Genomic DNA, 14,281 nt, shown 5'->3' on the forward strand with positions numbered 1-14,281 from the left:
TGTGTATCTCTTTAAATCTGAAGTTTAGGTGTCTTGACCCCTTTCCTTCATTAGCTAAATTACAACACATGCACAGTGAGATATACAGGTCCTGAGGAATGGCAGACTTATCCTTCAGGAAGATTGTCCATAAGACGTGGAATTCAAGTGCCCTGAGATCCTAAGTCAGACATGAATACTCCCAGGGATCTAAGAAAAAGAGACATCACAAGTCCTCAGGAAACCAATGGTATCAGTGAGCTCACACATACCTTTTGAGCTAGTTTCTTATTGTTTCACCCATGAGCTGATGGTAAATGTGTGAGCTCAGGACTTAGCCTACTGGCGTCTAATCTTATCTTAACACTTACTACCTGCATATGAACACGGACAGGTTAAACAGAACCCGGAGTTTTACCTGCTCATATAAAATACATGGCAACCATGTCATAGAAATGTGAGGATTAGCAAACATTATCCATGGATGTCTTTGAACCATGTCTGATGGAAGATAATAGTTTACATTTATGTAGTGCTGGCTGTGTCTATTCCTAAAGCGAGATCAATGATATAGAGTTGGCCCTCTGCCTTCTAAAGGTTCTCTCTGAATCGGTGCATCCAGGAAATGGATGCTGAAAGATAAAGCAACCCAGCAGCAGCGGCTGCATAGAGAAGTGGAGGCACCAGCTTTATCTCATCATGTACCATTCAAATATACCATCTGTATGTTTTATCAGTTTAGCAGGAAGCGCTCCAAAGACGGGAGTCAGAAAGAATATGAATCGGAGAGACTACCCAATAATCTGTAACATCTCTCCTCAAAGTGAAAGACAGCCGTAAATGATTTCATGTGCAGAAGGAAATACTTGGTGGTCCTTAAACCACAGCACCAGTCCCTTAAGATCCCCTAAACATCTTTTTAAAATACAACTCCTTTCAAAAATGAATTTCTTATTTCTAGAATTTATGGATATAGCTTTCCCTGCTACATTTTCATTTCTACAAAACTGCATCTTAAGTTAGTAAATAAAGCCCACATATTCCTGAATTTTCATTTTGGTAAAAGTTTAAGCCAAATTTTTTTCTCATGTATGAAATTAATAGTTACTTAAAAGAAGACTCATGCCAGAGTGCTGGTACAGACATCTTATTATTAAGGTAGAGATAGATGGTGTGTGTACTTAAGAATTTAGTCCCTGTTGAATATTGTTGGATAAATCGCTGAGGCACCCTTAAATTCCACTACTAAGACACAGGATGGAGCCCCAGTTTTAGCCAGAGAATCTCTCCTGGCTAACCCACAGCCAGCCTCCTTATTTGCTAAGCTATAGGTACCTCTGGGTCAGTGAGGTGAACCTCCTGGAATATGGTGTATCTACTAATGAGAGAGAGATTAGATGCTCAGAATAAAAAAGCAGGGTTTGGAGAAACCTTTAAGGAAAGCCAGTCTCACTAAGTAAGTCTTCTTCCCTCAGCTAAGGGTAAGCAAGGTGGAAGGCTCAAATCATGATGTTTGATTTTTGCCTTCCATTTGTTTTTTAAACTTTAGAAAACACAGAAAAATATTCCAGATCCTTATTGTTTTTCCTGTTTCAGTGGATATCAATCATTTGCTTTCCTTTGAAGACAGCACTTTTTTCCTCAACTATGCACATGTTCAGATGTTCCTCAAAGGAGAATACTTTTTCATGTGTGCTATGTCTGGTTCCTTTCTTTCCCTCTTTCTTCGTCTCCTTTCTCCTCCCAGGGCCTCTTTCCTACTTTGGATTATCTGAAATAGGGCAAACACAGTGTTTCTTTGTTGCTGATGACAACCAAGGTCAAGGTTTTTTTTTTTTTTTTTCTGTTTTTCACTTTTATGTCAAAGTTGGACCTCTTTAATTAAAAAAATTATCCTTCTCATGTGATGAGCCATTAATCACACAGTCACTTGCATAGAGAAATACTCATTAGATAACTTGGGGAGAAGCAGGGTTGTATTTGACTATTTTCTATATGCAATGTCTCTGTGTGTATTCCAGACAGAAATTATTTTGATTTTCATCATTTCTGATAATACCGTTGAGCACTGACAGTAGATCTAGTTATCCCTTCACGCATTCACTCAAACATAGCTGAATTATGCTGGCCTCCATCTCAGACCTTTCTGAGTCTTCTCATAATTACTGCTTTGACATACTTCATTACTACCCCGTATTTTACTTTCAGTGGAGACTTTGATCCCTCCACACCTTTTTGCAAATTTGGAATTTTCAAATTTTCAAAGTTAAAATATTTTTACGTTTTGTCATCTATAGGTTCTTGATGTTACTTTTTAATTTATTTCTTCATTTTATGTATATGAGTGCTCCATCTGTATGGATCCCTGTATGCCAGAAAAGGGCATCAGAGCCCTGTATGCCAGAAAAGGGCAACAGAGCCCATTACAGCCCATGGTTATGAGTCACCATGTGGTTGCTCGGAATCGAACTCAGGGGCTCTGGAAGAGCAGCCAGTGATCTTAACCACTGAGTCATCTCTCCAGCCCCTGATATTATTTAATAAATACTTCTCCTGACATCCTTCTTTCCTCCGTTTCAGACTTTATCATCCCCTACCCACCTCCATGCATCCATCAATGACTAGTTAACCTTCCCTGTGGCTCAGTAGCATATCATAAACACTATGTCATGTGATACATGATTGACTACGGTATATTGATTTTTAGATGGCAATCCAAAACCATTAAAAGAATGTATATTAATTAGGCACTGTTCTGGTATAGATTGTTTTAATTTTCGCATTAGTTATTGTCTATTAATGACATCTCACCAATTCTTAATTATGGAATTGAGCTAATAGATTATATTATACAAGGGAAACACAGTGACAACTCCTGACTCTGCAATTCTAATTTGAATGGCATGAATTCTGCTGGTGTTTCTTTTAATTCCATGAGAAATAATTTTATGCATTTAAAAATCTTTTTAAGGGAGAATAATCTTTACTAAAGTAAAACTTACTAGTGAAACCCATAAATGTCAGGAATAAAATAGCTGATGTTTTGGTCTATACTGTGCCTATGTTCTTGGCAAGAACATAAAGTTGAAGTTCACTGTGTAGAAATACTCCTGAACACTCCATCAAGAAGAAAATGAAAGCCTAGAATACCACCGTTAAAACTGTGCCTTAACATTTCTGAGAACCCAGTTCATTCATTCATTTACTCATTCCTTCAACAAAAATATGTTAATTATCTACCTGGGCCAGGAAGAGATTATTGGCAATTATTGGCAATGCCAGGATGAATAGCCACTTTTCTGTCTTTGATGTGGACAGGGGTGGCTGCTTAGGAAACTGTCAACAGTATCTTAAGAAGAAAATCTTCTGGCTTCAGACTCACTGTGCATCCTAAGCTGAAAAGTCCCAAGACCTTTTGCTTCAGTAGAAAACATGTGCTGGCAACCAATAGTTGCAGGGTAGATTAAAACTCACCCTCATTATCTAGTTGGAAGTCAGGAATTCCAAGAATAGTTCTTAGTAGGTCTGGTCCTGATAGTACAGAACAGGATCTCAGACAAAGCACTTCTTACCCCTTCTTCAGTACCATCCTGACCACTGGGTGACTTCAGGATGAAGATATTTCACTTTATTGTTATTGCATGCTAATATATGTTCATTGTTATCAATGTGTAAAGGATAAAAGAGATACTCTGACTGTATAGGAGACTTATCTAAGCTTCTCAGTCTTGAGTGTCTCTCAAAGAGCCATCTTAATACAGGAGAGCCTGGATCTAGACAGAGCCTGGGATTCTGCACTTCTTAATTTCTGGTAGTTCATGCCAGCACTGCAGGTTTATAGATCTCATTTCGACTGACAAGGACCTAAGACATCGTTGTGCTCATGGGACTTTGCCTTTTGTGACTGTGTCTGTTTGTTTGCAGCTGTGGTGATGGTCCTAAATAGCACGAGTGTCAGCTGGAGTGCCCGGATCCAGATTTTCCTAACCTTTTGCAAGCTCACAGCAATTCTGATAATTATAGTCCCTGGAGTTATACAGCTAATTAAAGGTATGGACTGAAAGGAAATGCGTTTTAAACTGCGTATCTGCTTCTGGTCTCTTCTAACACTGACTTTCGCTTGTCTAGCAGAATCCTTAATTAGTCTTTGCTTGTGGAACTTAAACTCTGTACTGTCATCTAATTGATTTGAAAGGCTACATTGAGGATGAGTTGGTATTTATAGTTGAATGGCAGCAAGAGAATTAAGGCTAGATGGAGCAACTAAAATAAGGTGTCTGCGAGATGGAGCAACTAAAATAAGGTGTCTGTGAACTCCCTTGGTATGAATGGCTTGGAGTCAACCCTGAAGTAAAAAGCACAAACAAACCAAAATGAATTTGCTATTTAGTACAGATCAATATATTCTTTGTTGGCACTCCAGAACTTTTCAGTAGTAGAAACAATTATGAAAGATAAAAATATTTCTGGAAAATAATGGAAGATGACCAATAATTCTTGATTTTTTTCATTTGCATTTCTTCACTCTGAGATCAGTATACACAGAAGAGTCGTGAAATAGCCTTCCTAAAATCAAGATCCTTATATGACAATAGAACATTGCAAAAACTTAGCTTTTATTGTTACATTATTTTCTATGTAAAACTTTCATTTCTGAAGAAATGGTGTAGCTTTTGGATTTGTCATTGAGCTTCCTATTTAATAAGATAAGAATTTGAGTGATGATGTCATAGTGTATGGTTGGCCCAAGTAGATGGTATGTGTGCTTGCATAGATTTAGTGGAAATGTTCTGAAGAGAAAGAGGACCCAACAGGTTACTGAATTTGTAGCAGCAAATAGAAATGGTAGAGTGAATCCACTGGAAAGAGGTGACATATTATGTGGGCATGTTAAGTATGTCTCATTTACATTGACATCGTCAGTTCTAAGCAAAGGGATTTATAGGGAAATCCAATGACCCTGCAGGAGGGGAGTTCCAACACAAAAGGAAGTGGCAAAGCTCAGCAAACCCATTGCCATCATAGAGCCACCAAACAACAACATTGAGAACTTGGTCACTCTAGTTAGGAAAGGGAATGGCTCTTGTCCATTTAATCAGCCTAGTGGGTGATCTTAGAGTCCTGCTGGTAAAACGCTTCGGTCAAATCTAGTAACCTCAGCCCGTGAATAAACACAATGAAGTGAGAGAAGGTGTGGGCTTGCTGTCCATACTCTCTGCTCCTTCATCTCCTCAGTTGACTTTCTAGTCATCTGTAAGGAGCCTTCGGTTTCTGGAAAGGAGAGGAATGTGAGCCACTAGCTCTTCTAGACATGGTTGTAATGTGGCTTTTCCTCTGTGTAATGCCAGATGTGATGGGTAGCTACACTCTGTAGCTGGTTCTGACCCCTCATTTATGTGTATGTGTGTGCAAAGTGGGGCATGGTTAGTAGTTGATATTATATTACAAGCTTCTGGAAAGCAGAGACTATGATGAAATGCCTGAACCTTTCCTGTCAGCTACAATAGCGTGGTATTTCTATTATCACTTATAGTATCATGAATTCACAGGACCACTTTAATTCTTACTATTCTCACACAACAAAGAAATTCCCAGAGGCTATTCCTGCATTTGGAGCATATTTTGGTACTTGGGAGAACACATATTTCCTTTATTTCTGCGAAATTTTATGAAATTGAGATTTTAGTTTATAACATGATCATTTAGTTTTTCCATATTTCTCTGACACTCCAGGAAGAATAACACTTCACTGATGTGTGTGGTGTGTTTATTTCTATGCTAATCAGATCTTAGTTGTAGCTGGACTTTGTGTGTTCCCATAAGATGGCTGAAAGTTCCATTTGAATATGTCACTTTGATCTCCCCAAGCCCTGTGTTATGTATCTGAAATAGTCCTCAATTTCAGAAACAATGTTCCTATTTTGTAACAATCTCAAAAGGGTTCATTTGAAGAACCCTGGATCAGTTTACACAGTTAAATATTTTATATTATTAATTACTAATGGCTACACTCTAGAGGATATTCTCTTGTTAGGCTAAGGATACCACAGATTATACAAAAATATTCAATAGAGATTTCTTTCTTTTAAAAAAATTTAATTGGTGTGTGTGTATGTGTCATATGCACATGAGTACAGGTAACTGCAAAGGCCAAAAGAGAGCATCAGATGCCCTGAAGCTGGAATGAGAGGTGGTTGTAAGCTACTTTTCATGAATTCTGAGAACTGAACTCAGGAGCTCTACAAGACTCGTATATGTGTTTAGCTGCTAAGCAATCTTCCCAGTCCTTACAGATGTTCCTTTTCTGAGTCTCATATGTTTATTTTTCCTTCTATTAAGGCATATAGATATTTTAGCAAAATGGGCATTTTGGACTCTTCCTGCCAAGATTTCATAAAACTATATTTAGAAGTTGGTTGCTTTGAGAAAAATAGCACTCATTGATTGACAGAGCCATGTCCTCATTGGTCCCCATCCTTACATTCTGTCATTAGGAATGATGGTCTCGTGGTGTAAGCAACAGCTGCTATTTGACTTACAAGACAGTGCTGTAGATATATCATCTACCCCTGTCCTCATGACCACCTTTCATTTCTTATATAAGGGCCAGCCAATAAAATAATTTTCTATTTGATCATTTCCTATACTCTCATTTGCTGTTTGGATGGCAGGGGCAGACATATTTTTTGTCTAATTTTTAATCTGTGTTGACTAACACAAATCTGATTTTTTAACCTCTTAATCTATCCCAAAGATTCAAAGCAAAAGATACCCCACTGTTCACCAAATGGGAAGAAAAGTATGATAGATTAAGGTGTTCGGTCTTCATGTTGGTGCCAAAGTTAGTAGAATTTTGTTTGAAGTTTGGTGTAATCTCTTATTCATTTTCATAGAAAAAAATGGTGGCATTGACCAAGATGGGGTCAAGTCATCTCTATAAAGAAAACTCTTGTGGGTAGAATGACGTGTCACAGTTAAGCACTGTGCTGCTGGTTGACATTGGCTATAGACATCTGATGTGAGTCTGTATGCCTGTGCTCCAGGGCACCTTTCTATGAACAAGTCTTGTGCTTCAGGAGTGGATTTTGTTCTGCAGCCTTTTCCTGCATTAGAAAGCAGGTGTGGAAGGCACTACAGGGATAAGCAGCAGGATCCTAAGTGATGTGGGATGCTCAGTAATGTGGAGAGGGGTAGTGCAGGAGTTTCTGGATGCCTCCTCACTCAAGGTAGGCTCTGATGTTTCTTCTCATTTCGCACCAGGTCATAAGTTATTGTCTTTGAATTCTGTCAAACTCTTAAAACTTCAGTTTCATGGTTAAAATGGAGAACACCCAAGCAAGAGAAATGGAATTGCCTATTATAAATGCCACTTTAATCCTTCTGGTCATCTACAAAAGAATTTTCAAATGGTCTAGGAGACAACAAGTGTGTGCTTGGGAGTCCTGCCCTAGATTGAGTACAGTATCAATAGCTAGAGTTGACCATGAGCAGAGTCAGAACGGGCTAGCTTGGCTCTCAACCACGTATAGGGTTGTAATAATTAAGCAATTCTTTGTCACTTTCTAAAAATCCTCCCATTCTAATTGCAGGGCAAACACATCACTTTAAAGATGCATTTTCAGGAAGAGATACAAATCTAATGGGGTTGCCCTTGGCTTTTTATTATGGGATGTATGCATATGCTGGCTGGTAAGTTGATATGTCCAGATACTTATATTGAATATCTTCATTTGCCCTTTGTCTTGTTCACTTTTTTTTTATCATAGAAGTATCATATCACACATTTCTTCCCTAGTGAAATTTTCATTATGTCATATACACAAAAATTATTTAGTCAAAGTTTCAAGTAACACAGAATTCTCAGAAATGAAGACCTGTAAATCTAATAAATTTATTTTTCCTGCCAAAGAACATAATGCAACAGAAATAGACTAGAGGAAACTAAGTGAGCTCTGTCTGCTCAGACTCTCCTGGGTTTCTTTGTGTAACGTTTCTTCCTCCTGGCGATAGGATAGATCTCTCTCACCTGAGAATCTCATGATGTGTTGTGAGACAAGGTATAGCAGAGAACTGTGCACCTACCTTCCACAGAAAGGCAGAGAATGTGGGAGATATATTTCTAGGTTGTTCTGTTGGCTTTGCTGGAGATCAGTTCTGGCTTCTACGAGCCACTTAGAGGAAGACAGGTTCTAGTTTCTGCAGCTTTACCTTGGAAGAGAAGAAAGAGAAGCATGAAGGAGAGATGGAAGGATAACAGAAAGAAATTCTTTCAGTTTCCTTCAGTGTGGCAAAGCCTGAAGCTTATGGCATCAATATCTGAGGCCCTCAAATAGTTAAGGATGCTATTAGATTTAGTCCAGTGTCATAAAAATGAACAAACAAATGCTGGGGTTTAATGGTCATTATAAATTACTTTTCACTATTCATCAGTGGAAGCAGTATAGTACCACGGGGTACTTGGGATTAGTACTTGTCCTGACAGACAGTCTTTGTGGTAGAGTACTAAAGAGATTCATAAATAGAAGTTGATGATTGTTTTCTATTCGGTCACGAGGAAGAAACATATGAAGAAGTGAGATGGTCTCAGGCGATTAATATGGTCCATATGATAAAGCTAGGAAAGGAGAAATCACAAAAATAAAAGTTAAGTGGTCAAGTAGTATGCAACATAGTCTCACCCTTTATTCGTTTCATTAAGATGTTTTCAGCAGTTGAAAACAAAAAAATGGGTAGCAAATATAATTGGCACTATGATGCCAGAAGTAAGTCTTTGTCCCTTGTGTCTGTCTGCCTGTGGTCCTCCTGTCTTGATTTAGTAGTATTTTGTTGAGGAACATGTGTCACAGTAATCAAATATCAGAGAGAAACTTTCTGTAACTACTTATTGACCTTTTAAGCTGTAGTTGAAACTACTATATCCAGAAAGCCCACTCGGTATAACATTAGAATCATTTCAGAAAGATTAATTTTCATTGTTTTGGAGCAAATAATGTGTAGTAGCTCTTTTTGCATCTTTATAAGACTAGTAATTAAAGCTGTGATAACCCTCTGTGAGCCTGAAAAATGCCAGCAAGAAACATTGCCATCTCAAGAATTATGTAAATATTTACAACACAAATAAAATTTTCTCCCCCCTACTCATTATTTTGTATTACCTTCCAGATATTATAAAATGCATTAAAAATAAGCAGTATGCACCCTATTAATCTCACAAATTGTAAAAATATGACATTAGAAGAAACTCCATAGAGTCCAGCCACGTGGGCTTAGCATAGTTTTGAAGCAAAAAAAATGTTTGAAGGCTGTTAGGTTACCAAATAAGATCAGCATATAATATTTGTATCCCCGCAGAAGGCATTTTGCAGCCATTTGTATGCATGCTTCAGTTTTGAATCTCAGTGTTTTTGAAGTCTTTTCACTTTTGTCCAAAGCACAATGAGGTGCTAAGCAGAGAAAAGAAGCGAGTGTGATCACAGTGTTAGAAGCAGAATCAACTCTTCTATATCTATTGAGCCTGGATCAGGGCTCCATGCCCTGGGGCAGCAGCCAAGCCACTGTGAGGGTCCCTGGGAGCCCCAGAGCAAAGCAGGGGAGGGGACAAGTGCTTTCAGCTCCAGCTGGGTGCTGGGAGCCTGTTATACTCTTTCAAGAATGTGGAGCATGGTGATCTTCACACGGCAGATTTGATTAATTCTGTTCAATGGAGTCTCTTTTGCCTGTGAGCACCCTGCATTTGTTCCCACAGAATCTTAAAAGATTTCTATCCCCACTCCTCCACCTCCCAGCACTGGATATTCAGGTCACCTGCTTCGTGTATAGCCAATTTTCTTCTGTGGATTTTTTTTTTTTTGGTGGATAAAGACTCTTTTCATCTTGACTTCTTATTAATATTGCATTTCACCCATCCCCAGTCCAAAGTGCAACCACTTCCAACGGTAATAGAAGTTTACAGAAAACTTTATTTATACTTTTGTCTACACAGTCCTTGTGTTTCAACCCCAGTTTGGAGAGCCAGGAACCATCAGTTTCTTTGTGTTCTTGAGGGTTCAGTCGCAGTATTGGGAAGTAAATCTAGGATTTTAAATGAGGATGCTATCAGACCCAAATGACTTAGCTAGAGGATGATAAGGAAGTATTTAGCTGTAATGGTTTGTTTGCTGGCTCAATGCTGCTGTGTGAAGAGGGGAGAGGACCTGGTTATTAATTTATGGCTCTCAGTCTTAGAAGAAAAAAAAGAATAGAATCAGAATTAGAAGGAAGAGCCTGTAAGCTTAGCAATGCAGAGGTGCAGATATTTCCATGGAAATGGATACAAGGGGAGTCTAAACTGAGTTTCATAGACAAAGGCATGATAAGAGCAACCTTAGCTGCCTGAATTCTCCGTCTTTTACCATATGATTGCAAAACTGGCTTGCAGACGTAAATCGGCATGTTAAGTGGTTACCACTCCTTTTATTGCTGTAGAACAATATTTTACTAAAAATATGTGTAGACATTGTAATGAGAGAAAAGCAAGGCAGTTATGATGAGGAATTTCTAGCCAGACTGCTAACTGTTTAGACGGGTAGCATGTTAACCAACTGTTGTCTTGGATACCTTGCTGTAAGAGCAGTCACCTCCAGCTGCTAGGCAGAATAGGAAAAAGATTCCACCAACCCTCAGGGATCCTGGCTGGAGTAAAGTTTTGGCTCTGAGGAGCACAGAACCTATCCAGAATGATGAAAACCCCCTCCACAGAAACATGATTAGGGGAAAAGAAGTCATTAACTCAGTCAGGTCACAGAGTCAGGCGAGCACAACTTTAATATTATTGCCAATGTCCGTATTCAGAGGAATCCATCTGCCAGTCAGCCTGTGGCCTTGGGGAGTCAACCAATTTCAGTCCTATATCTGGGTCCAAAGCTAAGCATAGCGTGTTGAGATTTTTTTTCCCCTCTCTTTTCACTGTGTGATAGAAAATTGGTTTTCAGTGTCTTTTGTCACCCTCTTTAATCGGATCCTCAATGGCTTTAGTTTCCCTGAAGCATCAGCCAGGATTATTGTACGCCTTTGTGTCAAATCACCTAAAGAGTCTGTTTCCTTTAAAAAGTCAGGTACAAGGTTGGGAGTTACAGTGCAGGGCCAACCATCGTATTTATGCAGAGTCATAGACAATGTTGGACAATAGACCTCATGAGCAGTTACCAGGGACCTTGAGAACTAAGCAAGGGGAGAGAGAATACAGTGGGCCTACTTACTAGAGACTGGACAGGCATCAAGATGTATTTCCTACAGTGTGTGAACTTTTGCACTGAAATGATCCATTTTCGTCCTCTTCTCCCCAAACTGTACCCAGGCACTATCCTTTCCTGTATTCTTTAGGGACATGGGAAAATACTTGAAGTCATATTCTTTCTACAGACAGTTCCCTTCTTGCATTAGGGTTGTTGAGAAAGACCAGTTCATCAACTATTAAGAAGCAACTGGCTATCTCTGACATACAAAACCTGGCATATTCCTTAATTCAGATGGTTTATTCAGTTTGGGGTGTTACTTATATGTTTGCTTATTTATTTCATTTGGTTTGCATACTGCCTGTTGCCTCAGGCTTCTAACAAACATGTCAAATCAGTCACAGATAGTACATTCCACAGCACTATCCCTGATATACTCAGAGCGGGAGTAGCAGCTCATTTATAGTCCACCCTTATAATTCTGCCAGCCAGTCTTGCATTAAATACTGAAAAATGGAGCATGTGCACAGTAAGGGTCACACCGACAGTTTCATCTCCTAGAATAACAACGTTATATGCATTCTCCTAGAGTAACAACTGCTGTTTTTAATTTTTTAACTTTCTAGTTGTTAAAACACATCATTAGTTATGTGCGTGAATGTGTGCACTTTTTATATCACACTTATTGCTATTGCATTTTTTCTGTCTATATGTTTCAAATATGAATTCATAATGTAGTCCTTAAAGGTGTAGCCATCTTGTTCTTGAGCATGAGCTGACTCGTGGATTTAATCGGATTGTCGTGATCATGGGGCAAGCCAAGCTTTCTCCTTTCTCAAAGGCTGTGCGATGCTTTAAGCATGTGGCCGATGAACAGCTAATGTTCTGAATCTTTGGTTTTAAAGAGTGGAGTTTGACTTTCACATGATGGTTCCATGCACCATACAGGAGGATATTCTAGCATCTAAGGAATAAGATAACGTAGAAGGCGTGACTTTCACTTGCAGATGTTCCCTGGGCTGATGGAATGAAGAGAGAGCAAGTTTGCTCTTCTTATATTCAACTGTACTCTTGAGGAGTCTTAATTTCCTCATTGTATTCATCCAGTCCCCTATTCTTATTTGGGAATGGAATTTCCTTCAACCTTACTTGAGGAGTAACCTCCCTTAGAAAGAACTTAGTAGGACTTAAAGGGCCAGTAACAGCCCATTTTAGTGGGAAAACAAAGTCAAGGATACAAGACATCAGCCACCCTTGTATGGGCAGGGTAGAAGCTCACTGTGAAGAAAAGCAATCAGAATTTCCCAGCTTCTGACACTGGGATAAGAATTTGAGATCCCATGAGCCTTGAAAGTGCCAAATGCTCTTTTTTTTTTTTTTTTCATACAATTCCCAGAAACATATTATGGACCTAGGAAATGTTTGGACTATCTTTTTCATTCTTGATAAACTAGTAAGTTACAGTGTGCCTCCCATGAATTGTCTGAACAACCTTGAGACTTCCCCTCCTCCATAGGTTTATGACTCAGGCTGTGTAGGATAAATACTGGCAGAGACTCTACAGGAAGAAGTGTGAGTGGAAAGTTTAATCAAAATTATAAATTGACAAATTATGTGTACTCCTGACATAAAAAAATTAAGTTTTGATTTATAAATAGAATTTGAAATGATTAAATCGAAGTAAATAAACATTTTCATAGCCATATAACTGGCATATAGTTTTTAATTTTCTTTGGTAGAACATTTTAAATTTACTCTTTTAGAAAACTTGAAACATATAATAAACTCTCACTTGTACAACTTTTGAACCCTGTTCATGTGCTGTGTTCTGGGTAGAAAGTAAGTAGCAGTTTCCTACAAGGCTGCTGCTACTCTCTTGTTCCTAACTCTCAGTTGAGATATGCAGGAAGCACAGGCCACAGGATGCTTACTTTTTGTTCCTACGCTGTCTTTTACACTCCCAAGGCAGAATATGTTATCACCTCTCCTTTCCCTGAGCACAGAGTCATGGGATGCACTTCTGTGCTTTGGGCCCACTTCAACCTGGAATGACGTCATAACACCTTACTAGAGTAAATGCTATGCATTCTTGAAGGTTTGGCTTGGGAGAGAGTTAATCTGGAAGTGCTCCTGGACCTTGGTTCCAGGATGGCCCCGGAGTTCTAGCTCTTGTGCCCTTTCCTGGCATTGTATCATGTGGCTCTTAGACACCCTGTAAACTGTGAGCTTGCCCTACAGGTTAATGGGTGTTCCACTCTTACAGTCTTCATGTTCCACATAGTTCAATGACTCCACTACGACTTAGTAGAAAGTATTCTGTGAGAGTTCTCACCAGTTGCCTATTTTCATCTTCCTGCATACATTCTAATGTGATTGTCATGATTCTTCATTTGATTTAAAAACTTTTAACATGTGAAACTTTGGATTGTGATGATAAAACGCACTAATAAACAGCTATTTGTTTATTTGTAACACAGGTTTTACCTCAACTTTATTACTGAAGAAGTAGATAACCCTGAAAAGTAAGTAACCTCATTCACTGTGAGATTTTTGTTAGGCATAACATTTAAATTTTCTAATTAAGTAATGGACTTAAAGGAGAAATTCAGTGTGGGCCAGTTAACTTTACTGTTGTTGCTATCATTATTCTGTTAGATAAATTGACTCAAGTTTCATAATAAATTACCCCTCACAAATATAAATATATTACCTAGTAACATTAATATGTGTTGAATATTATATATATAACAATATAGTATATTCAATACTAAATTGCCTTATAGTCTGAATGTAGGAAAGAATAAGGATATCTTTTATGTAACCTATATAAACACATACATATAACATAATGTGAACTCTTATCAAGTTTCGTCTGATCAGAAAAGCTGATTATTTCTGGCAATATATGTACTTTAAAAGAACAACTGTGTAGTTCGAGATAATAACATAAGCAGTGGAAACTTATGAAGTAACTGAAAGACGTTGTAGGAACTTGTAACTTTGGGAGCCTGGTGACTTTTTTCTTCTTAGAAGTATTTGCTAGATGATTGGATGTTAATTAAACAATGCATTGAGTGGACTGCAAATTA

The 14,281-nt window shown here is 38.4% G+C and overlaps 1 protein-coding gene across 1 annotated transcript in view; it reads left to right on the forward strand.

The window, feature by feature from the left end:
* Slc7a11 (solute carrier family 7 member 11) overlaps nucleotides 1-14,281 on the forward strand; it is a 69,071-nt gene that overhangs the window by 11,658 nt on the left and 43,132 nt on the right. The window contains exons 4-6 of the mRNA XM_021158042.2: nucleotides 3,904-4,029; nucleotides 7,569-7,668; nucleotides 13,670-13,714. Of these exons, the coding sequence (XP_021013701.1) occupies nucleotides 3,904-4,029; nucleotides 7,569-7,668; nucleotides 13,670-13,714 (271 nt within the window). The remainder of the gene's footprint in view (nucleotides 1-3,903; nucleotides 4,030-7,568; nucleotides 7,669-13,669; nucleotides 13,715-14,281) is intronic.

The sequence above is a fragment of the Mus caroli genome, unplaced genomic scaffold, assembly GCF_978045245.1.
Source record: "Mus caroli unplaced genomic scaffold, Mus_caroli_1 scaffold_3, whole genome shotgun sequence".
Lineage (NCBI taxonomy): Eukaryota > Metazoa > Chordata > Mammalia > Rodentia > Muridae > Mus > Mus caroli.